Source organism: Ceratotherium simum, chromosome 22 (genome assembly GCF_057802395.1).
Source record: "Ceratotherium simum simum isolate JZ-2026a chromosome 22, ASM5780239v1, whole genome shotgun sequence".
Lineage (NCBI taxonomy): Eukaryota > Metazoa > Chordata > Mammalia > Perissodactyla > Rhinocerotidae > Ceratotherium > Ceratotherium simum.
In genome coordinates, this window is record NC_141921.1 from 33463576 (window position 1) to 33486126 (window position 22551).

General features: G+C 54.3%; 1 protein-coding gene and 1 long non-coding RNA gene across 8 annotated transcripts in view; one reads left to right on the plus strand and one right to left on the minus strand.

Moving 5' to 3' along the window:
* EPHB2 (EPH receptor B2) overlaps nt 1-22551 on the minus strand; it is a 183722-nt gene that overhangs the window by 1334 nt on the left and 159837 nt on the right. Inside the window, exons 7-14 of one of the 4 annotated variants that reach the window (XM_087446595.1) lie at nt 15070-15139; nt 14267-14375; nt 13333-13400; nt 5749-5871; nt 4937-5184; nt 3757-3972; nt 2738-2887; nt 1303-1496 (exon numbers count right to left, since the gene is read on the minus strand). In XM_087446595.1, coding sequence (XP_087302721.1) covers nt 1303-1496; nt 2738-2887; nt 3757-3972; nt 4937-5184; nt 5749-5871; nt 13333-13400; nt 14267-14375; nt 15070-15139 — 1178 coding nt within the window. Of the gene's footprint in view, nt 1-1302; nt 1497-2737; nt 2888-3756; nt 3973-4936; nt 5185-5748; nt 5872-13332; nt 13401-14266; nt 14376-15069; nt 15233-22551 lie in introns of all 4 variants that reach the window. The other 3 variants (XM_087446594.1, XM_087446593.1, XM_087446596.1) reach the window with 3 other exon arrangements.
* Nucleotides 9274-17016, plus strand: LOC147914130 (uncharacterized). Of its 4 annotated transcripts, none has more exons than XR_015555831.1 (4): nt 9274-9755; nt 11614-12695; nt 12865-13459; nt 14224-17016. It is a non-coding gene; the product is annotated as an uncharacterized LOC147914130 (long non-coding RNA). The 4 variants fall into 4 exon arrangements; XR_015555832.1 differs by lacking the exon at nt 14224-17016 and adding an exon at nt 13623-14121; XR_015555833.1 differs by lacking the exon at nt 14224-17016 and having other exon boundaries at nt 12865-13004; nt 13226-14121.

Sequence of the window (22551 nt, forward strand, 5' to 3'; positions counted from 1 at the left end):
GTGTGTGAGGACTCTAGCTGGCGCTCCCTGGGAGGCCGGGGGGGCCTCTGCAGGGATGCTGAGAGGCCGGCCCCCGGGGTGAGGCGGCAGACACTTCTCCATGCCTCCTGTCTTCAGGAGGAGGGAGTGTAGCTGGACTAACTGTGCAGATTATTCGCTGTCTCCTCCCCCAGTGCCATTCTCCATCCTTCTCTACCCTGGTTGTGCTAAAGGAAGCTGATCTCGTGGACTGTGTCTTAAAGTCCAGACAAAGCTGGTGGCGCCGATGGGAATGACTCCTGGCCGACAAGGAGTGAAATGGCCCTCAGGAGGCTGAAAGCTCAGAGTGAGCTTAGCCGGAGAGTCAGGAGCAGCTGACGCAGGGTCGTGGAGAGGGGTGACGGGTAGAGGCAAACGCAAAGATCTGCTGGCCACAAGAACTCGGCAGGTGAAGGACTTGGGTCCGAAGAGTCTCTGGACACAGCCAGCCCTGGACCCTGAGGAAACCTGGCTGGCGCCCCTCAGAAACCTGTGTGATCGAGGGTCCTGTAGGGTAAGAGTGTGCAGAGGCAGGAGTGGAGCCTGTGACAGCTGCCCAAGCGAGTCAGTGGTGGCTGCAGGCCTGACGGAGCGCACCCTGGGACCACTGGGAGGAGGGAAGGACCGGGATCACTGGAGGTAACGCAAGTCCAGCTGAGCCAGTCTCTGAGGCGGGGATGTGCCCCGAGTGTGGGGGCACGTGTGTGTGTGGTGAGCACGTTCTGCTGAATGTGTAATGTATGTGTGCTCAGGTGCCTATCAGTGTGTGTAGGTGCGAGAGCCTGAGAATGGGTGTGTCCGTGTGTGTGTGTGAGCATAAGCAGGAGCGTTTGTGCCTGTGTGTTGATGTACGCGTGCAGGACTGTATTTGTGTGTGCGTGTGTGTGCATGTGTGTGGCTGTGTTGAGGAGCATGCAAATGCAAGTTAGGGGGTCCAGGTTTGAGTGTGAGGGTAGCCAGGGAGGAAACTTAGTGATGAGTAAACCTAGTCACCACCTGAGATCCTGGTAATTTCTGTTAAACGGTGTCCTGTCTGACCGTGCTTTAGAAAGTGCCTCCTCTATCACCTATAGTGAGCTCCCTTCTCCTCCAGCAGAAAGTCTGTGTCCCGCGCTCCTCTGCACCCCAAGGCAAGGCAGACGCCCAGCAAACACTAGTGCTGTCCTTCCCGGCTCCCAAGCTGCAGTGGAGAGCGTCTGCCTGAAGCAGGGGGAGGCGGGGTGGGAGGGCCTCCAACAGGGGACTGGCCAGCTGGGGAAGGGGGAGGAGAGGGAGGGGCCATACCCGGAGGACAGGGGCGCCATGGCTTTGAGGCTGTTGGGGTTGCGGATCATCTTGTCCAGCGTGTTGACGATCTGGCCGAACTTGGGCCGGTGGTTGCGGTCCTTCTGCCAGCAGTCCAGCATGAGCTGGTGCAGGGCGCTGGGGCAGTCCATGGGCGGCGGCAGCCGATAGTCCTGCTCTATGGCGTTGATCACCTGGGGACAACACAGGGTGGAGTGGGGGTGGCCGGGTGGGGAAGAGCATCTGCCCTCTGGCCTGGCTCATCTTGCCCCCAGTGCACTGCAGGACAGACCTATTTGGTTGCCATGGCAACCGCCTCCACCTCCTTGAGGCAGCCCCAGGAATGGGCCTCACCTGGTTCCCACCACCTATGGCCTCAGTCTGACCATGCAGCTGGGTGCCTGCCCCCTCTCCCAATCTTGGGAAATCCAGCACCCTGAGGTAGCCTCTGCCTCAGGGCCCACCAGGCTGAGCCACCTGTGGGCAACTCCTCCCTCCCTCCCATCGTGGAGCCCCTTCCTGGCTTTGATGGCCCTGAGGACTCCTCTCTCTGGCCCTTGACCCCAGGGTGGCCACACTCTCGATTTCAGTGCCATTTACAGCTCCAGGTGAGAGATATCTCCCGTGTCAGACCCACAACACAGCCTCGTACCCCCTTCCCACTGCCTCCACCTAGCTCCTCTGCCACAGAAAGGAGCTCAAACACCTCTCTCCAGTCTATCCTGCCACCAGGGCCAGATTCATCTTCCCCAACTTGACTGTGGGTCACCCTTCCTACTCAAGAAGCTTCTTTAGTTCCTCCCTGTTCTGTATTGTTGCAAATCAAAACTCCTTGGGTTGACTTTCAATCACCCCATTATTGAACCTCATCAACTTTTCTAACCAACTTTCCTGTCTGCTGTTTCCCAACACGACCCCTGATCATCCCACCTCTGGGCCTTTGCACAGGCTGTTCTTTCCACTTGGACGCCCTCCACTGCTCTCTGCGTCCTACCTGTCCTGTGAAGACTTCCCAGCTGATCTTACGCACACTGCCCTTGCCTCAGCACCTACAGGCTTGACACCTGCCTTCTCCAATTTAGCACCTGATCATGAAAGTTCCTGATAACTATATCTGGTTCCCGGAATAATCATCTTGTCCCCCAGTTAGGTGGTAGACACCTGAGGGGCAGATATGATCTCCTTCAGGGTTGGCCACAAGGCGAATGCATCCTGAAGATTTGCTGACTTGTAGATGGATGGGCCTTTCCCAGTCCTGACCCCCAGAGAGTCCAGGGTCCTATGCAGACATCTGAATCAGCCAACACTGGGCTGGGAGCTGCCTTGGCCCAGAATCTCAGAGACCCTGGGTGATTGGCAAAAGGCCAGGAATTCTGGATCTTCCCCTCCCATCTCGCTGGCCAGAGAGGCTCTGCCCATCCCCTTGGAGACTTACGTCCTGGTTGGTCATGTCCCAGTAGGGCCGCTCCCCATAGGACATCACCTCCCACATGACGATACCATAGCTCCACACGTCGCTGGCCGAGGTGAACTTCCGGTACTGGATGGCTTCTGGGGCTGTCCAGCGGATGGGGATCTTCCCACCCTGCAGAACAGAATGAGGAGGGTTGATGGTGAGAGGCTGACCTGTCTGGCCTCTGCTCTCCAACTCCCCACCCTGTGCCCTGTGCTGTACCCATCACATGGAGCACCTTATTGTTCCCCAAACTCACAGTGCTGCTTCAGACCCCCGGGCATTTGCACGTGCTCTTCCCTCTGCATGAAGAGCCTTTTCCCACTCTGCCATCTGGAAACCTCCTTCAAGTCCCTCTGAAAATCTTTCTTTAAGTCCCAAAGAGTTTCCCACTCTCCTTAATTCTACAACTGTGCCCCACATCTCTCCCTCAAGGAGGCACTTCTCACCCAGGGCAGTACTCAGGTGATTTGCCTACTTGCTCACCTCTACTTGTTCTATCTCTGAGCTCTTTGAGGGCAGGGACTGTGTCTTATTCCTTTCTGTTTAAAACCCCTCAACACCCCTAACTACTTTCAGGAGAGGGTCCTGAGCTTGGGCATTCAGAGGTCTCCAAGATCTGATCCCATCCACCTCCCCAGGATTACTGCTCACCACCTTCCCCCTGACAGCCTGTATTCCAGACACACTTTGCCATGAGAACATGGCACGTGATAAACTTTTACTGCCCTTCATCACCCCCTCTAGCAAGCCTTCCTTTGCCTCGCAAGGCTGGTGTCCTGACTCACAGGCCTGTCGCTCCGTGTTGCTCTGCACATCTGTGTCCCCACCAACCCGTGACCTCCAAGAGGGCAGAAACCATGATTCCTGTCTCTACGTCTCCAGGGCCCAGCACACTGCTTGGTGAGCAGGCGTCGGTGAAAACGTATTGCAGGGAGAGATGGCTGTCTCTGCCCTCTTTCCTGGCACCGTGACTCCCCTGCTCCCTGCCTCCATCTTACCAGGGCGCTGGTGTAGGTGGGGTCTGAGGTATCGTCCTCCAGAAAGCGTGAGAGCCCAAAGTCAGACACCTTGCACACCAGGTTGCTGTTGACCAGGATGTTGCGGGCGGCCAGGTCGCGGTGGACGTAGTTCATGTCCGCCAGGTACTTCATCCCAGCCGCGATGCCCCGGAGCATGCCCACCAGCTGGATGACTGTGAACTGCCCGTCGTTTTGCTTCGGGAGGAGTGGAGAAAACACAGGGCAAATGGGAAGTCATGAATCAGAGCTCTGGGTCATCCTCACACGGGAAAGCAGAGCAGGACGTGGCCACCCTGGCGTGGACTCCCGTGAGAAGGACTCAGATGCTTAGGCACCTTAGAGAGGCCCAGGGGAGGCCGGTTGCAGGGTGGTGGGGAGAACAGGGGCTGTGGAGCAGACGTGGCTGGTCTGACTCTGGCTCTGCCCCTCGCGGGCTGTGCAACCTTGGACAAGTGACCTAACCTCCTGAGTCATCTCCTCTGTGTGTTAAATGGGGACAAGTAACACCCACCTCCTGGGGCTGTCTGAGTTAAATGAGAAGGTGCGTGGAAGGTGCCTGGCACATAGTAGGTGCTTAATCAATATTTTTAAAATGGCGACTAGTCCGATGGCGTGCCTCTGTGCTCTCTGTCTAGCTGGTTGACTGTGATCTCCTGGGGGGCCTGGAAACTTTCCTCTGTTGGCCTTGTGCTCTGAACTCCTCCCCCAGCCTATATGGCTTTGGAGAATTCCAATATCTGGTAAAAACTCTGGACTCGGGGTCAAGAGACCTGGTTCCAGTCCTGGCTCTCACCTTGACCCTCTGGGTGACCCCGGGCAAACTCTACCTCTCTTTGAGCCTCAATTTTCTCTTGTACAGCAGAAGGCTGGTTAAGAGCATAGATGGCAACAGATTTCAGGTTGTATGCCAACTTGGATCAACCGTTGCGGTTTCCTAGACTGAGAAGGATTCTGAGACTGCTTCTGGGTTGAGTGGGAGAGAGTTCTGGGATTGATTAGCAATGCCTGCCATGGTGAGGGAATGGAGAGTGGCAGCATGCAAGCTATTCCTGACCTAGATCTTTTCCAAGACACCTTCAGGCTCTGACAGTAGAAGCTATGTCCACCACTCCTTTTCCTGCTCCACCCATGGGCCCCTGACACTCGTCGCTTCCCCTACCCGGAGGAAGGAGTCGAGGGAGCCATTCTCCATGAACTCGGTGATGATCATCACAGGCGTGCTCTTGGTGACAACACCCTCCAGGTGGATGACGTTGGGATGGTCGAACTGGCCCATGATGGAGGCCTCGCTCAGGAAGTCCCGGCGTTGCTTCTCAGTATAGCCCGACTTGAGCGTCTTGATGGCCACAAAGATCTCTCTCTTGCCTGGTAGTTTCAGGTGGCCGCTGCATACCTCACCAAACTCCCCTGGGGCAGACACCGAGAGAGGCAGGACGTCACTTGCTAGGAGGAAGTGCCACCTCCCTGTTCCCTGTAACCTCCACTCCTGGGGCCTGCAGGACCTTTTTCTCCTCAATGGTCAACTCGTCCTCTTGGACACAGAACCCCTTAGTAGAATGTGGGGGCCCAAAAAAAGTCCCAGCCACTTTCGGGAGTAAGAGTAAACTCTTCCTGGCCGTCCCGTGGTATTTGGCTGGGCGTGGGGTGAGGATGTAGGGGGACCTGGGGAGATGGAGAGAGGGACCTGGGATGAATGGGACAGACAAAGCACTAGACTCAGTCCAGAGAACTGGGTTCCAGACCTAGCTCGTTCTCTGACATGACGTGCCAGCTCCTTCACCACCCTGTCCCTCAGTTTCCTCATCTGTCGATGAGGTGGTTTTACTCGATGACCTTTGAGGCCCCTTCCACCTTGGGCATTCTGGGCTTTGGAAGCTCCTGTCCCACATCCCCTGCCCCAGGAGTAAACATTGGGGTGGTCTCCCCACCCATGGCTGAGGTCATGGTACCTGGAAGACACCAGCCACCTACCTGCTCCAATCACCTGCTCAATTTTGACACAGGAGATGTCAATTTCCTTGGCAAACTCCCGCACTGCCTCATTGGGGTCCTCGTAGGTGAAAGGGTCGATGTAGATCTTCATGCCCGGGGTCACTGGGGGACAAGACCAGGCTCGTCACATGCACAGACTCACGATGTAGACAAATGGAAAGGCGAGAGCCAGTTCCTCCATGGAGGGAAATACAGTCCCATGTGACCCCCATAGGAACTGGGCAACCCCCTGAAGGTCACTTGACCTCTCTGGGCCTTGGTGGGAAGCTGGACACTGAGCTGAGTAGAAGGGTGAGGGGAAAAGAGAGCTCAGCAGGGACAGCAAATAGGTTCTAGCTCTTGTTCCAACTCTTTTTTTTTTTATTTTATTTATTCAGTTTTTTCCCCCCAAAGCCCCAGTAGATAGTTGTGTGTCATAGGTTCACATCCTTCTAGTTGCTGTACGTGGGACTCGGCCTCACGTTGGACGGAGAAGTGGTGCCTCGGGGCGCTCCCGGGATCCGAACCCGGGCCGCCAGCATCAGAGCGCGCGCACTTAACCGCTAAGCCACGGAGCCGGCCCGTGTTCCAACTCTTCTAACTGATTAGTAATGGCTTCCTGGAGCAGCTAAAAGACTGTCAGGATTGATTAGCAATGTCTGTTATGGGTGTGGGCATAAAAGGATTAAAGAATAGATAGGTTTGTCACTCTGTGATAGGGAATGGGGCGTGCAAAGTAAAGGAAGAGGAAGTCAAGAAGGAAGAGAAAGAATTGGAAAGGAAACAGAGAGAGAGCAGGCAATAGACCATGTTCTTGGCCTTCTGATAAGGAGATCTCCCTGTCTTTCAAGGCCTAATCAAGCCTCCTCTCCCCTCAGGAGACTTCCTGGCTGCCTCACCAGGGTCTGAGGACCCATGGCTCCTGGGCCCACCTCCTGGGTCCCCCACTACCCAAGTCTTAAATCTTTCTGGATCTCAGATTCCCTGGTGATCAGCATGAGGCTGGACATGGGGCATATTGATTTGATTCCGATATGATGTGGATTTTTATTTTTTAAGGCAGAAAGAGAAGGAGGTAACTTGGATGTCAAAGACCCAATTCTGACCCCAGCACTGAGTCAGCAAAATGCTTTGAAGGAAGGGAAAGATGATCCATCCCACATTCCCCCTCCCAGATAACTGGTCTTCCCCCACCCAGACCCTCTCCCAGCCCAGGCCTCCCTCCAGCTTCCCCCGCTGCCTGCCCACATCCTCCCACCGCTCCTGGAGCTGTCACTTTGGGGGCAGCAGCTCTAGGAATTGGGAGCTGGAGTTCCTGGGCCACGGGAAGGCTGGGCTGGTTGGTGAATGGGGCCATCAACCCTGCTCGGCTGCATGACCTTGGCCGTGTGAGGTGACCACCCTCAGTCTCTGTTTGAGACATTCCAGGAATCTAGGAGTTGGAACCCCTAACACAGGGGTTGGCAAACTGGCCCACTGCTTGTTTTGTCAATAAAGTTTTATTGGAACACAGCCACACACACTCCTTTGCCTGTGGCTGCTTTCACACTACAGAGGCTGAGTTGAGTAGTCACAGTGGAGACCGTAAGGCCCAAAAAGCCTAAAATACTTACTATCTGGCCCTTTACAAAAGAGTTTGCCAACCGCTGCTCTAAAACAGTAGCTTTATTTTGGATTATTTGTGTGGGGTCTGTCTAGCCCGTTTGGTCAGGGTTTCTTAATTTGGTTCTGGGAACCACTTAGCAGTCCCAGGGTGGGTTTGGGGGGTGGGGAGTCTGGTAACCTCCTGAAATGGAATGCATTTATTATTATTGCCTTTTTGAATTAGAAAAGTAATTCATACTCCTTAGAAATAGTCTAAAAATTACGGAAATGTTGAAAGTTCAAGTTCTCCAAAGTCTATCTCTGAGTATGGAGTTTTCCGTCTTATAATTTTATATACACACATATGCATATTTGTGTTTCTTTGGCCATAGGATCTAAAACTTGTAGCGGGAGCCTGAGACCCCGAAGAACCACCATCCTGGATGGTGGAGCCTGGGAGGAGGGCGGTGGGGACATGGTCTCTTGTCATCCTCCCTCCCCTGGCACGCTGTCTAAAGCTCTGCACACAAGAGACACTCAGTGTCTAGAGCTGAGCAGAATCCAGATGACAGAGAGAATAATAGCAGCTGCCACTTACTGGGCCCTTTGTGCCCAACACTGTGCCAGGCTCTTTACATGCATTATCTGCTCTCCTCTGCTCGACAGCTCTTGGAGGAAGGGATCATTCTTCTCATTTCAGCATGAGGAAACTGTGGCTCAGAGAGGCTAAGTAATCTGCCCAAGGCCACACAGCTAGCAAATGGCACAGGCAGGATTTGAACCCAGGTCTGTCAGACTTGGGCCAGAGGCCAGCACTCTTGATCCCCATGCTCCCTGCCTCCTGGATGAAATCCAACCAGATCTGGTCTGTGCCTCCTCCTCCTGGAGTATTCAGCCACCACTCCTCCTTCCCCAAGTCAGCCCTCCTCACACCGGGGGCATCAGCTCCCGGAGATGCTCCTGTTCCTGCTCAGACTCAGTGTCTGGCCTGTGGTTCTTGGCAACTGACTCTCAGCTTCCCTCCCGACAGAACTGGGGAAGCCGTTTCTGCTGGGCCCGCAGGGGAGGGAGGATGGGATAAGGTCAGCTCTGGAAGCCTAGGAGAAGGCACCGCAGGAGCCTGAAGCCTATTTGGTTGCTGCCAACTGCTCAGACGCCGTCCCCGAGCCTTGGCCAGGAGGGCTGTCGCTTAAAGGACAAAGGCAAGGCCTTCACCTGGCGTTCCAGGCTCTCTGTGACGGGCCCCACCTACAGCTCCCTGCTCCTCTACCCGCCAGCAGAAAGGGTTCCAGACACACCTCATAAGTTTTTGCCTTTGTGCTTTTCATGTGGTTCCCTCCACCTGGAACACCCTTCCCTTCCTCTTTGTGTCCAGATCAAATGCCTCCTCCTCTGGGAAGCCTGCCCGGATCCCTCCAGTGGAGACTCATGCTCTCACCTCAGGCTCCTGCAGCCCCGTCTCCACACCCACTCCTATGGCCCTGACGTCTGTCTGGCTTTTCTGCCTTGTATCAGGGCTCCCAGATACACATGCCCACAGCCTCCTGCCACCCCTTTTGGGAACATTCTGCTGCCAGTGAGGGCTTGCTTTACCCTCTCTCCCCCAGGGAGATGTGTCTGTCTCATTCACGCTAAATCCCAGGGCGTGGCTCACAGTAGGTGCTCAATAATTGCTTATTGAAAGACTAACAGCATTATTCATTGAGGTGCCCTCTTTTTCTCTCTCCACCTTTTTGGGGTCACGAATGCCTTTGAGAATTTGACGAAAACTACGAATCTGCTCTTTGGAAACGTATTCATGGATGTGTGCACACTCTCATATTTGGCATATAATTTTGGAATGTTCATAGGGCCTTGAAGCTCTAGGGGTCTGTGAACCCCAAGTTATGAGCCTTCTTTCTAGAATGTTTTCTCTGGAGTACATCTGTGAAGGTGGTATACAGTAGATGCTTAATAAACACTGAATGTGTGGCTCTGAGTGAAGCCATCCCTGCCTCCGTGACCCTTTGGTTTTACTTCACCATTAATAACACTATTGGCTCACAGTTCGGTGTGGATTCAGCAGGTACCAGGCCCTGTTCTAGGCACTTTTTATAGGTATCAAACCAACTGATCCTCCCACCAACCCTACTAGGTAAACGCTATGATTAGGCTGAGCCCTATGAAATTGTCAATGTTTGACTGCTTCTGACCCACAGAAATGCCAGTTTCATTCGGTGCAACCTAACCTTATCCCCATTTTCCGGATGAGGACACTGGGGCATAAGAAAGGTTAAGTGACCTGCCTGAGAGGACATGGACAAACCCATATGCGGCAGGAGTGGGGTCTGAATCCAGGCCGTCTGGCTGTAGAGTCTACACTTGGAACCACCAGGCTGCCAGTTTCCCCCGGGGGCTTCCCCACCTGTCTCCTGGAGCAGAAGGTGAGCTCTTCGTGGCCCGAGCCTTGAACGGGGTCTGCTTCCCGGGAGGGGCATTTGCTGGAGTGAAGTTGGATGAGGGCCTCTGCAGGCCGTCTTCAGAAAATACTGGGCTGCTGTTTGGATGATTTATGGCTCTCGAGGCCACCAACTGCTGTCCTGAACCCAAATGGGAAATTCAGGATGAGGGAGGAGGAACCAGGCATTCAGAGACCTGGGTTTGAATTCTGGATCTGCCAGTAATAATGGTCATGGTCACAAATGAGCTGCTTTATGAGTTTGAATTCAGGATCCACCACTCTATTGATCCAGCTGTGTGCCCTTGGGCAAGTTACTTAGCCTCTCTGTGCCTCACTTTTTTCACTTACAAAATGGAGATAATAGAGTACCTAGCTTTTAAGGGGGATTGCAAGGATTAAAAAAGAATCTTTTTAAAGGGCTTAGTACAGTAGTTGGCAAATAGAAAGCAATGAATAATTGTTTCCTGTTATAACAAAGAGTTGGCTATTATTAAATATTATTATTAGAAAGTACTATAATATCCATTAATTCATTTAATCCTCACAACTCCGTGAAAGAAATATCATTCCCGTACTTCCCAGATAAAGATGGCAAGGCTCATGGGGCCGGCCCTGTGGCTTGGTGGTTAAGTGCGCGCACTGCAATGCTGGTGGCCCAGGTTCGGATCCCGGGTGTGCATCGAGGCACCACTTCTCCGTCCATCCTGAGGCCGAGTCCCACATACAGCAACTAGAAGGATGTGCAGCTATGACATACAACTATCTACTGGGGCTTTGGGGGGAAAAAATAAAATAAATAAAATCTTTAAAAAAAAAAAAAAAAGATGGCAAGGCTCAGAGAAGGTCGATGACTTCGATGCTGGGTCACCTAGCAGGCCAGGTGGAGTAGGGATGAGAAACAAGATGGGTCCCTCTGGCTCCACATCCAGGCCCCATAGACCTTGGTGCTCACTCAGCACCCACTGAGCCACGGAAACCATGAGCCCGGGAGGGAGACTTCGAGCCGGTCACACACCTCCCTGGGCCTCCGCTGCCTCCTCTGTCCCAGCCACACGCAGTGGCTGGTGGACGTGGGATCACAAGGCTGGCAGTGCTCTGAGAAAACCATGTCCTGCTCAGACACAGGGAGTGGGGGCTGGAGCTTTAGAACGTGCTGATCTGTCAACAAATTCTGGGGTCGATTTTTAAAATAAACCCCTGCTGTCACCTGTTTCCTTGTTACTGACTCACGCTCTAAATAGTGATGCTCCCAAATGGCTCCAGGTGACAGAGCGTGCGAGCCTGGCTTATTCTAGATCAGCAGGGTGTAGACAGCACAGCCTGGCTACCTGTGCGCTCTGGAGCCAGACGCCCTGGGTTTGCACCCTGGCTCCTGCCCTGAGTAGCTGTGTGACCTCCCTGTGCCTCAGTTTCCTCATACGCAAAGTGGGAAATTACAGGGATTAAAGGAATAAATACGAGTAAAGCATTAAAACAATTCTTGGCACGTGGAACATACTCAATGTGTTTAGCTACATCTACAATCAAGATTTTATTACTTGGGGAATAGGAGGGGGTGATGGAATTTATGACTCATATTTTTAACATTCAGGTGATTTTTATTTCTGTGTATTTAAATTTGTTTTCTTGTGATGCTTCCACTGCTTTTATGCTTAGAAAGCCCTTTTCCATCCTCATGTCAGTTAAATAGTTACCTAAATGATCTTCTGGAAATTTTAATGGTTTAATTATTTTTACATGTATGTCTAAAATGATTTTTAAGCCCAGGAACTTCTACTTCAAATTAAGTCTGACCCAGAGGCTTCACATCTAGAACTCCTCGACTCTGCTCTTTCTTGCAGAGCCCACGTGCAATCCCGCAGCAAATCGAGCGGCTCTGCTTTCAAAATGTGTCAGAATCCAACCACTTCCACCGCCCCCACCGCTGCCGCCCCGGTCTAGCCACGGTCATATCTTCCCCGGATTGTTCCCACAGCCACCCCAGGGTCTCCCTGCTTCTGTCCTTGCCTGGCACACCCAGCCCCTTCGGTCCATTCTCCACATGGCAGCCGGGGAAGTCTGTCAACTGTAACTCAGAGCACGTCAGTCTTTTCTCAGACCTTTCTAGAAGCTCCCCCTTTCATTCAGAATAAAAACCAAGGCCCTGCCGTGGTTGACCAGAACCTGCATGTGTGGCCCCTCAGACCCCGCCTCCTGCCCCCTTACTCAGCTCCAGTCACACTGGCCTCCTGGCTGCTCCTGAAACCTGCCAGGCACGCTCCTGCCTCAGGGCCTTTGCACTGACTGTTCCCTCCACCTGGGATGCTCTTCCCTCAGCTATCTCTACACAGCTCACGCCCCCAGCTCCTTCGTGTCTCTGCAGTGGGCCAACCCCAGCTCCCCTATTTAACGACGCAACCCTGACCCCTACAACTCTCAATCCAGTACCCTGCTCTGCTTTGCCTTTTTCCCATAGCACCTCCATCTTCTACTGTACAATACGCTTTACTCAGTTATTACATGTATTTTTTTAATTCCCTGTCCATCCCACTAGGATATAAGTCCCACAAGGGAGGGATATTTGGTCTGTTCACTTGTGTGTCCCCAGAACCTAGGACATATGTCGTAAGCCACAAAAAATATGTGACAAATGAAGAGGTATGTGACAGCCCCCCTTACCCGGTGGCCATGCGAGGAGCCCTAGGGTACCCCCTGAGCACAGTTTGAGAACCTGTATTGGACCCATTTGGAATTGCTGTTTTCTGAGTGAGCTGAAGTGAGCACTAAGGTTCTCCCCCCACCCCCGCCCTGCCCCCAAGATTGTCGGTTCTGCCAGGGTCAAATGGAGAGGAATCCATGCTCTGCTTTTCTCTCTGCGGGGCCCTCAGGAAGGGACATCTGCTCTGGGTGTGTGTGGCACATGTGCCCCCAGCCCTGGCCTGAGGTAGGATGGGACAGTGGGGGAAATGGAGGCACTGGGTGGGGGGAAGTGGCCACCAGAGAGGTCACTGGGGAGGGACGACAGGGGGCCTCACGCCTCCTTTCTCTCTCCCCTCCTGGGCCAGAGCCTGGGGTCCTTGTCACGTCATTCAACTCATGTATTTATTCTGCAGATAGGCATCGAGTGCCCACTGTGTGCTGGGCGGCGTGCCGTGTGGGAGGCGGTGGTGAATGGCAGAGCCAGTGTCAGCTCTCCAGGCGCTCCCACTGCAATGGCGGAGGGACAAGGAAACGGCCATCACGATGCAGCCAGGTCAGGGGGCCGTGCCAGCACAGACGAGGGCCCTAAATCCAGGTGGGCTGGGGGTCGGGGAAGGCCTCTCACAGGGGCTTGTATATGATGAGGCCTGAGGGGCAGTAAGAGTTATGCAGGTAAAGAGAAGCAGGGAGAGTGCTCCCGGCAGAGGGAACAGCATGTGCAAAGGCCAGGAGGTGAGCGTGAGCCTGGCTGTTCAGGGGACACTTGACTTTCAGTCTGGCTGCTGCAGCAAGGAAGGAGGCAGGGAATGAAGGCTGGAGCGGTTGCTGGGGAACTGACAGTGAAGGGCCCAGGGGTGCCGGCCCCGCTGGGGTGTACGTACTGTGGCCACTGGTGTAGTGCTGCAGCTTGTCTGTGTACTCCGAGTCAGCACGCTCAAACCCCCGTCTTCTGGAACAAGAGCAAAGGGCTGGAGCCACCTGGAGGCGCCCGGGGAGCTGGGAGCCACGGTAGGTGATAGGGAGAGGGTGGGCAGGCCCTTGAAACCACACCCCTGCCAGAGCGCTCCCGCCTGCCCCTTGCCTAGCAGCCTCACCCTTCCTGGCCCACCCATTGCTTCCCACCTCTCCCACCTCAAGTCCAGACTCACTATTTCTCCTGTCCCCTTTCCAGGCAAGCCCCTTTCAAGGAACAAAGTCATCTCCTCTGGCCATGGCCCCTGGCCCCAGAAACCTCAGGGGCTTGTCCGTCTGACCTTATGATCTAGACTGTTCTAAAGCGGGGAACTCTTTAAGGAAGAAGAGAGAGTCTCTTTGCAGGGAACAGGTCCCACCTCCCGCCTTTGCATGTGCTGTGCCAGCCACCTGGGCTGCCCTCTCCCCCACCTCCTCCTGTCTAGACCCCTCCATCTGTCCAGTCGCCTCAGCCAGGGGGCCTTCCCGGAGCTCCTCAACTTCCCCTCTGCTTATACATGAAGGGGCCGCCACTAGCACAGAAAGTGGGGCGCTCTGTCCTCCCTCTCCAGCACCCCCTTAGCTCCCAGCATCCTGCAGTCTTTCCTGCCCACTGTTCTGAGATGGTCCTTCATGCTGAAGGACTGGTGTCTCCATGTGCCACCTCCGTGAACAGTGGACTTGTCAAGGGCCACACCTAACCCACAGGGAGGGGCTGCTAATGGAGAGGCCACTTGAGGGTATCTGAGCCTCTCCCTGCCCGTGGTCATGATGGGGATGCCTCCTCTGTTCACAAACACTGATCAGGAATGGCTGCATAGGTGGACAGCCAGGCCTGGATGGGGCCGGGGGACACCCACCCACCTGTTACACACGATGGCGATGACAACCACGGCAATGAGGAAGACCAGGCCAGCTGCTGAGGAGCCAATGATGAGTGGCAGCTTCTCCTGGATGCTCGTCTGGTACTCGGCTGGGGAGAAAGCACAGCACAGCGTTCTCAGCCTGGCTCCGGGGTCCTGACACCTAGCACTGTAATCTCCATCTGTCAGGCATCAGAGCCCACACCCTTTAACAATGCTGCACCTCAAAGATTATTAGAGCAGCAAGGGTGCTTGGAGACCATGTGGTCCCAGACTAGGAGACACAGCACACGGGGTGCAACCTCCCGTTCTCTTGCCCAGGGTAGACATTACTAATCCATCCCAGCACTTCTTCCTGCTGAACTCAGATGTGGCTTCAGAATTCTCAATCCAGCTGCAAGCACTGGAGAAATGTACGGATGAAACAGGTTTGCTCTCTTGGACTGAATACAACGCTGTTATTTTACAGCTGAGAAAAATTTGGACCAGGGACCAGGAGTGACTTGCACAGAGTGGCTCTGCAAGTGAGGGCTGAGCTTCCAAGAGTCCTCGGAAAGGAGGTGGCTGACGTGACGGTAACGGGGGAGTCCGTATCCTTTCCGGGCCACGGAGACAGCACTTCTGTTTATGGCTGTGTGGCTTGCACAGTGCACAAAGGCTCCCAGCCAGCAGGGAGGGTCGACATCTAGAAGAGGGTCGACATCTTTTCTAATTTGCACAAAGGCACTTTGCAGGCATGGTGGCTCCTGGTGGCCCTTGAGTTTGTTCTGTGTGTGGAGTCAGAGCGCTCTGGACGCTGCCTACCTTCTGTCATGGTCTGGAAGTACATCTTGCCGCTGTAGCGCCCGTAGCCCGCCACGGTGCGCGCCCGCACCTGGAAGACATAGATGGCGCCGGCTTTGAGGCCCTGCACGGTGACCGTGTTGGTGGGGCTTTTTATGGCTGTGGCGTTGTACTCACTGAGCTCCTGCCGAGGAACGGAGAAGACAGTTAGCGAGGCTGTGGCCCACAGCCGGCCCAGAGCCCACCGCCTGCTCCTGCACCTCGGAGCGGGTCTGGCCGCTGGATAAACATCTGTGCTTCCCGATTCTTCACTCCCTCCCTGTAGCACAACCACACACCCACACCTTTTGCATGTGACTTAGTAACACTTCCCATGAAAGAAGGCAGAGTATGTGCCTCTGCCTCATGGACGCTGAATTTGTCCACGTGACTTGTTTTGGCCATTGGAATATTCTGGAGGACAAGAGGCAGGCAGAGCCCTTACAAGTGCTTGTTAATTTAGCCTGGCCTCTTGTGCTTCTGCTGTCTGCCATGAAGGGGGCTTGACCTGGGTAACAGCTGGTTCCAGAATGAGCAACATGTGGAGAAGACCTTGACCTGACTCCCAGGCTGAAACAGGGCCACCTACCGAGCCACAGACACAAACCGATGAGCAAGAAAAATAGCCACTTGTTGTCGTAAGCCACTGGATTTGGGGGATTTTTTGTTTTGCAGCATCATCTCAACAACAGCTGACTGACACACATGTATTGAGTGGTCACTGCGTGCAGACCCTGAGGACGAGACTGTGAGCTCTTGGAGGCAGCAGGGAGAGGGCACACCTTAGTCACTTCTCATCCCCCTCCTGCCCCATGCCTTGACGGATTAAGTGCGAGGACCCCCGTTCAACCTCAGCACACTGGAGAGGCAAGAATTAAGGCTCAGAAAGGGAAAATGATGCTCCAAGTAGATCAGTTGGTGGCTGCTTTGGGACTCAAAACCAGGCTCCTGAATGGAGCCGCCTCTAATGTCCATGCCTTTGGGTGCCCAGGACCTAATGTTCCCTCCTTTGAGAGATGCGGAACACCAATTCTGACCTCCTGAGTACCGCCCAGGGTGACGCGAGGGTCTGGGACAGGACAAAGAGCCAGCTGCTGCAGTGGGGGTGGAGATGTGGTTGATCTGGATGCAGACGTTTACCAGCCTAGATGCTGCTCCTTCAGGCACCTGTCAGCTACCCAGCAAACCGTCCCCAAATCCCCTCTCGGCGCTTGGCCCTGGGGACCCACAGGGGATAAGGCACGGGCCCTGGCTGTGGAGATCTCAGTTCAGGAAAGCTAGTAGGGTGGCGGTCTCGACGCGTGGAGAATCACGAACCCCTCCGAGAAGCTGATGAAAAGCTATGACTCCTTAAGCAAAAAAGTGCACCCTGATTGTACATGCCAATGATGTACATGTCAGGGGGTGCAGAGAGCCCCTGAAAACCCTCCTGAAACAATGTGTGAGCAATGTTATCCCAGGTCATACCTGTCACCACAATGGTGGTATGTCACTGTACAGCTACAGTGTAACAACGTAATTACAGTGTTACCGTGGAGAGGACAAGATCGCAGTGGAGCCAGACCTCCCGGGTTCAAATCCCGACTCTACTACTTATGACCTTTGTGACCTCAGGCAAGTTCCCTAACTTCTCTGCCTCCTTTTCTTCATCTGTAAAATAGGCTTAATAATAATAGCTACCTCACATGGCTGTTTATAGGATAGAATGAATTAATATGTATCAATGCCTCCACTGGTAGGGTAAGCACAATGAGCTGAGGGCATGTGGCCCAGCCTGAGTGGGGGGTATCAGGTGAAGTCAAGGAAAGCTCCCTGGAGAGTGGGGGGAGCTGGGGTGGAATCTTAAAGAACAAACAGAAGTCACTCAGGCAAAGAGGGGGAGGGCATTCCTGGCAGCAGCAGGTGCAGAGGCAAGGAGGTGAGAGAGCTTGGGGTGTGGGGCTGGAGAAGGGGCTGGCCTGCGAGTGTGGACCTCCTCCCCTCTCTCCACACCAGGGGGCAGCAGCAGACAGCAAGTCTCTTTTCCTGAGTCAGAGCACCTGCCCCCTCCTCCAGGAAGCCTCCCCGACTTCCCAGCCAGACGTGCCTCCTCTCCTCTGAGCCTTGGAGCACCCGCTGTGGGTACCATAGGAGGGGGTCTCTGCTATATCCCCTCGCCCTGGACCCAGGCTCATGTCACCCCCTTGACTGTAAACTCTCGAGGGAAGGGGCTGTATTTTGTTCCCCTGTACCACGCACGGGGGCTTGCCCACAGAGGCCTTCCCCAACGCCCACAGGGTGAAGGCCACACTCCTTAACCTGACATTCCAGACCCTTCACGACCCACCCTTTGCCCTTTGCCCCTCTCTCCTGCCACATCCCCAGTGCCCTCTAGGCTCCAGCAATATCCAACTGCTTCCCCTTTACTGGTGGGGCTGCCAGATTTAGCAAATAAAAATACAGGATGCTCAGTTAAATGTGAATTTTCGATAAACAATGAATAATTTTTTAGTATAAGTATGTCCAATGCAATCTTTGAGACAAACAAAATTTATTAAAAATAATTCAAATGTAACTTGGTATCCTATATTTTATTTGGCAACCCAACCTTCCCTGGACACTCTGGTCTTTGCACGTGCTCTTGCCCCTGTCTGAAATACCCTTTCCTCATTTGCCTTGCAGTTCCCCATTCATCATTCAAGACTCAGCACAAGTACCCCCATGGCTGGGGAGACTTCCCCGATGCCCCAGCCAGAGATCACAGGTCCATTGTCTCTTCTCCCACCTATTGTTCTGATATACATGTGTCTTCCCCAAGGACTGTGGGATCCCTGGGGCAGGGACCTTATCTTGCTCATCTAGGACCCCAGACTTGGCACACAGTATGTGCTCTCTAACTACTGACATCACGAATGAATGAACATTGAGCTATGTTCAAAATCTACCAACCCGGGATGATGCAGTACCAGGATTGGCCACTAGGTGCTGCCGTCCAACACGGGATCTGCTCAGGCTCGACAAGGGAATCCATGCTGGACCGGGCGGGTGCTCCCTTAGAGAGGCTGGAAGTTTTAAGTTCCTGATTATGCCGGGGAGATGGGAGCTAACTGCCGGTGGCATAGGTGCCTCGGGAGAATGAGGCACCAACCTGAGTGGACTCCTTCCCTAAGCCAGGCACAGGACAGAGCAGGGCACCGGAAGTCATTTTAAACGCCAGTTCTTCTACTTACTTGCATTGTGACCTTGGGAAAGACCCTTCGGTTCCCTGAGCCCGTTTTCTATTCCAGAAAATGGAACAGTAAACGCCAACCTCTCAAGGTGGCTGTGAAGATAAAATCTGATCAGGCGGTGCCTGGCACACTGGGGATGCTCTGGAGCCATCAGTTCCCTCCCTCTCCCGTCTCTGAAGTTCCGTCATCTGAATAAGGATGAAGCACCAAGAGATTCCGGGAAGAAACTCGGTATGAAGTCCACTAGTCCTTAGTCTGAGTCTTCACCCAGAATAAGGGGCAATGAGGTACCGGGTGCATTTCTTAAGCCCCCTCAGCCTTGGTTTTCTCATCTCTAAAGTGGGAACACACCATATGGACCACAAAGGCTGGTTGTGGAGATTCAACAGGAAAAAATGGCACAGCGTTAGCCTAGTCTCTAACACGTCAGGACTTAATGTTGGCTGTCACCATCATCGTTGTCATCGACACCAGGATAGAGCAAGCCTTCCCAGCGTTCATTAAACGGGTGAAGGAATGCAAAAGTGAATGATTGAGGGCACAACCCTCTCCATGTAGACGCTGCTCCACGTACACGGGGCAACCACCCGAGTGCAGCCTGGACTTTCAGAGTTCACCCCTCCTCCCCCAGCCTTTGCTCCCTCCGCCTGGAATGTCCTTCCCCTTCGTTTCTGCCAAGTAGACATTTCTGTTGAATAAACACATAAATCGATGTGGTCTACAAGGGCCCATCTGCCGTAGATGGCTTCACAGATGACACCTCTCCTTGAGCTCTTGGGGAGCCGAAGGGAGCATGAACTTGTGTGCCTTGGGGCGGCTGCCAAAGGAGGCCACCTCTCCCGGGGACGCCAGAACTGACGGAGACGGCCAGCCCTGGTCCGGCTAACACCATGCGTCAGGGGCATCCAGGAGCCTTCCAGCAAAGTGGCTGTCAGCTCCTCGCTCCGGGCAGGTTGGGGAATCTCAGTGGAGCTGGGGAGAGGCCACACGAGAGCCCGCTCCCAAAGAGCCCTTTCTAAAGAAGGAAGGAGGAGTGGGGAAGACGGTGGGGGTGGGGCCGCAGCATCTAACTTCCCTACCTGGGAAGATCTGGGGCATTCATTAGAGAAATCAATCGCAGGCACCAGGAGGATTCCGCAGCATTAGGTCAGAGCTGGCTGTAGACTGGTCAGAAATAAATCCCACCACCCCAGCCTGGCTGTCCCTCCCCGTTGGCGGGGCTGACTCAGGAAGGTAGAGGCGGCGGCTGGGATGTCACAGCCTTGCCTGAGAAGTCAGGGACAGAAACTGCTCCTACCCCTCTGCTGGCATCTCCTCCGACACTGTCATCAACTCCTTTTTCTTTCTCTCCTCGAATCTTGCCATTCTCCGGATTCTCTCCTTCCACCTCAGTTTTTCCTCTGCACACTCTCCTGTCTGTTCTCGGTTACACTTCCCCACCCCCGGCGAGCACCACACCTACACCTGCAAATCACACACCCACATCTGCCCCAGGAAAAGGCACCACCATCCCCGGGAGGCATCCTTCACACTTCCCCGGTCCCCCGAGCTTCAAAATGTTGTCTGAATCTGTCAGCTTCTCACCCTCTCTGCTGCCACCCTCATTTCTCACTCCGTGTCCCATGATAGCCCTGTACAGGGTCTACCTGTGTCTCTGGGACCCCTTTGCAGACTATTCTCCACGTAGCAAGCTACAGGAATCTTTAAAAAGTAATCTGAGTCAGATCACATCATTCCAGAACCTTCTGAGGGCTTCCTATCGTACTTTAAATTGAATCCAGACTCCAAAGGCCTGGAGGGCCCACCAAACCTGGCCCTGCCTCCCTCTCCAAACTCCTCCCCTTCTGATCTCTCCCTTGTTCATGTTGCTCCTGCCACACATGCCTTCTTTGTTCCCTGAATGCAGCCAGCACATTCCCGCCCCAGGGCCTTTACACATGTTGTTCTTGTCACCGGCTCTCATCACTTGTCTGTCTGGTGAACCAGCATCTTTCAAGGCTTAGCTCAAATGTCACCCGAATGAAGGCTTCCTCTCACCCATGCCAGGATTATAGGGCCCCTCGTTGGTGACCCCATGGGGTCTTTGCTGGCCCTTCTGTGGCTTGTATCCCATCTTGTCGAATGGCTATCTGTCTCTGAACCTGTCTTTTTCCCTGGACCGTGGAGTTCCCAAGGCCTCTGGGCCTGTCTGGTTATCCTCAGTATTCCCGGCACCCAGCTCAGGGCCCAGCCCAGAGTTAGTGACAGTGACTGTTGAATGAACCAGTGTCCATCTCCCGTTGGCAGGCGCCAAGCTGCCTCTCTCTGCACCCCAAGCCTGGAGGAGGGGCTGACAGAAGTGGGGCCACGTCTCCTCACAGTTGTACCTCAGGCCTGCCCCCCTCTCACCATTTGTGCCTAAAACCCTCCATCGGAGGCAGGTCCTGTCTACCTCCTAATGGTCATCCCAGAAGCATCCCTGGGAGAAAACCGGGAGGTGGGAGAGCCAGGAGAAGAGCGAGAGCGCAGGTCCAAATCCTTGCTCTGCCCCTTAGCGGCTGGGTACTCTCGGACAAGTTACGCAAACTGCTCTGTGCCTCAGTTTCCCCTCCTGTCCAATGGGGTGAACAGCACTGCTGTAAGGATGGATGGGATGAAGGAGGTGATGTGCTTAGCACACAGTGAGCGCTCACGACATGTGAGCAGATGGAAGCTGCCTGCTGGTCCTGCCACCCCCGGCGGGGGCCTGGGCAGCGGCAGAAAGTAGGGCAGAGCTGCCCCCATTCACACCTCCGTCAGCCTCCCCAGCCCCTCCCGTCTCGGTAGGAAATGGGTCGTAGGCAGCACCGCACTGGGATTCCTCATTTCCGCTCCTGTCTTTGGGGACAAACACTTTCAGTTTCATTTAATGATAAAGCTTCTTAATTAGGTTTTTTTTTCCTTTTTGAATTCTGAGTTCTAAGCTGTCGCCGCCAGAAGGTGTGGAAATGCTGGCTCCTGCAGGCCTGTGGGCAGCTGGTCCGGCCCTTGGGGATGTCCGTGCCCGGCTCCTTCAGGGTCCTCTGGGGCCCAGCGAGGGGTGGAACTGCTTCCCTTACATCATTCCCAGCTCAGGTCATGCAACAACACCGCTTGAGCGCCTACTGTGTGCCAGGCTGGGGACACAGCAGAGATAAGGCAAGGCCTCCACCCTCGAGGAAGAGGCCATGGGAAGGGATTCATTCCCTTATTCATTCAACCAACATTTATCAAGTGTCTCCTTGGTGCCAGGCCCAGGGCGCCAAGGAGAGGGTGGTGAACAGGACAGATGTGGTCCCTGGCCTCTTGGAATGTGCTGCCTAGAGGAGGGGATGAGCAAGGGGGCAAACAACCATAAACCAGCTGGGGGGGGCTGGATGGGTGTTTGACGAGCCCAAGACCCCCCAGAGTTGGCTGATCCAGCAGTTAATAGGGTGGAAGGTCCGGGCTGGGCCTCGGAAGGCGGGGCTCCAGCAGGGCTGGCTGGAACTGTCTCCACGTCTCTTCTTCTCAGTCATTAGAGACAGCTTGTCCTTCTATTTTGCTCAACTAAAGCACCTCCTATAGTCATTTACACTTTAGTCTGAATGGGAGCCCTGTGACACCTTTCCCAGGAGCCTTTGCAGCCTCTGTGGCTGTTTGGTGTCTCAGGGAGCAGGTAATAAAAGTCATCAGTCAAAAGAGAGAGTTTCCCGGGCCCCTGATGTCCAGTTTCTCTGTCCACCCCCGGCCCCTGTTCTGTGCAGGCCCCACATTCAGGTGAGCCGAGCTCACCTGGCCTTACACTGGGGAGCCCTCATCCACCGCACAGCAGGCAGGGCAGAGGCGGGAGGTGTCTGAGGGCCGGGCCCTGTGCAGGGCACAGTTCCTGCCTTTTCCCCGTAACCCCCACGGTCCCCATGCGAAAGAGCTGCTCTCACTCCCACCTGATGACACAGGAGGAAACTGAGACACAGAGAGAAAGGTGCCTGCCAAGGTTACACAGCTGGTTATGGATGGAGCTGGGTTTCCTGACTCCCACTCCAGTGCTCCTTCTGCTACACCAGTGGCTTCCAACCCTGGGCCCCTGGGTCCTAGAGGTCCCTGAACGCAGGAATAAAGGTCTGATTTAAAAGCTCAAAGAGAAATCACTGTCTCCCCACACAAAGGGCACCCAGGCAGACAAAAACAAGTGTTGTAGCTGGAATCAGAGCCACGCGGGGAGGAAGCTCCGCTATCTCACCCTGCACAGAAGCTCTCTGAGGAGTTTCAAATCTCT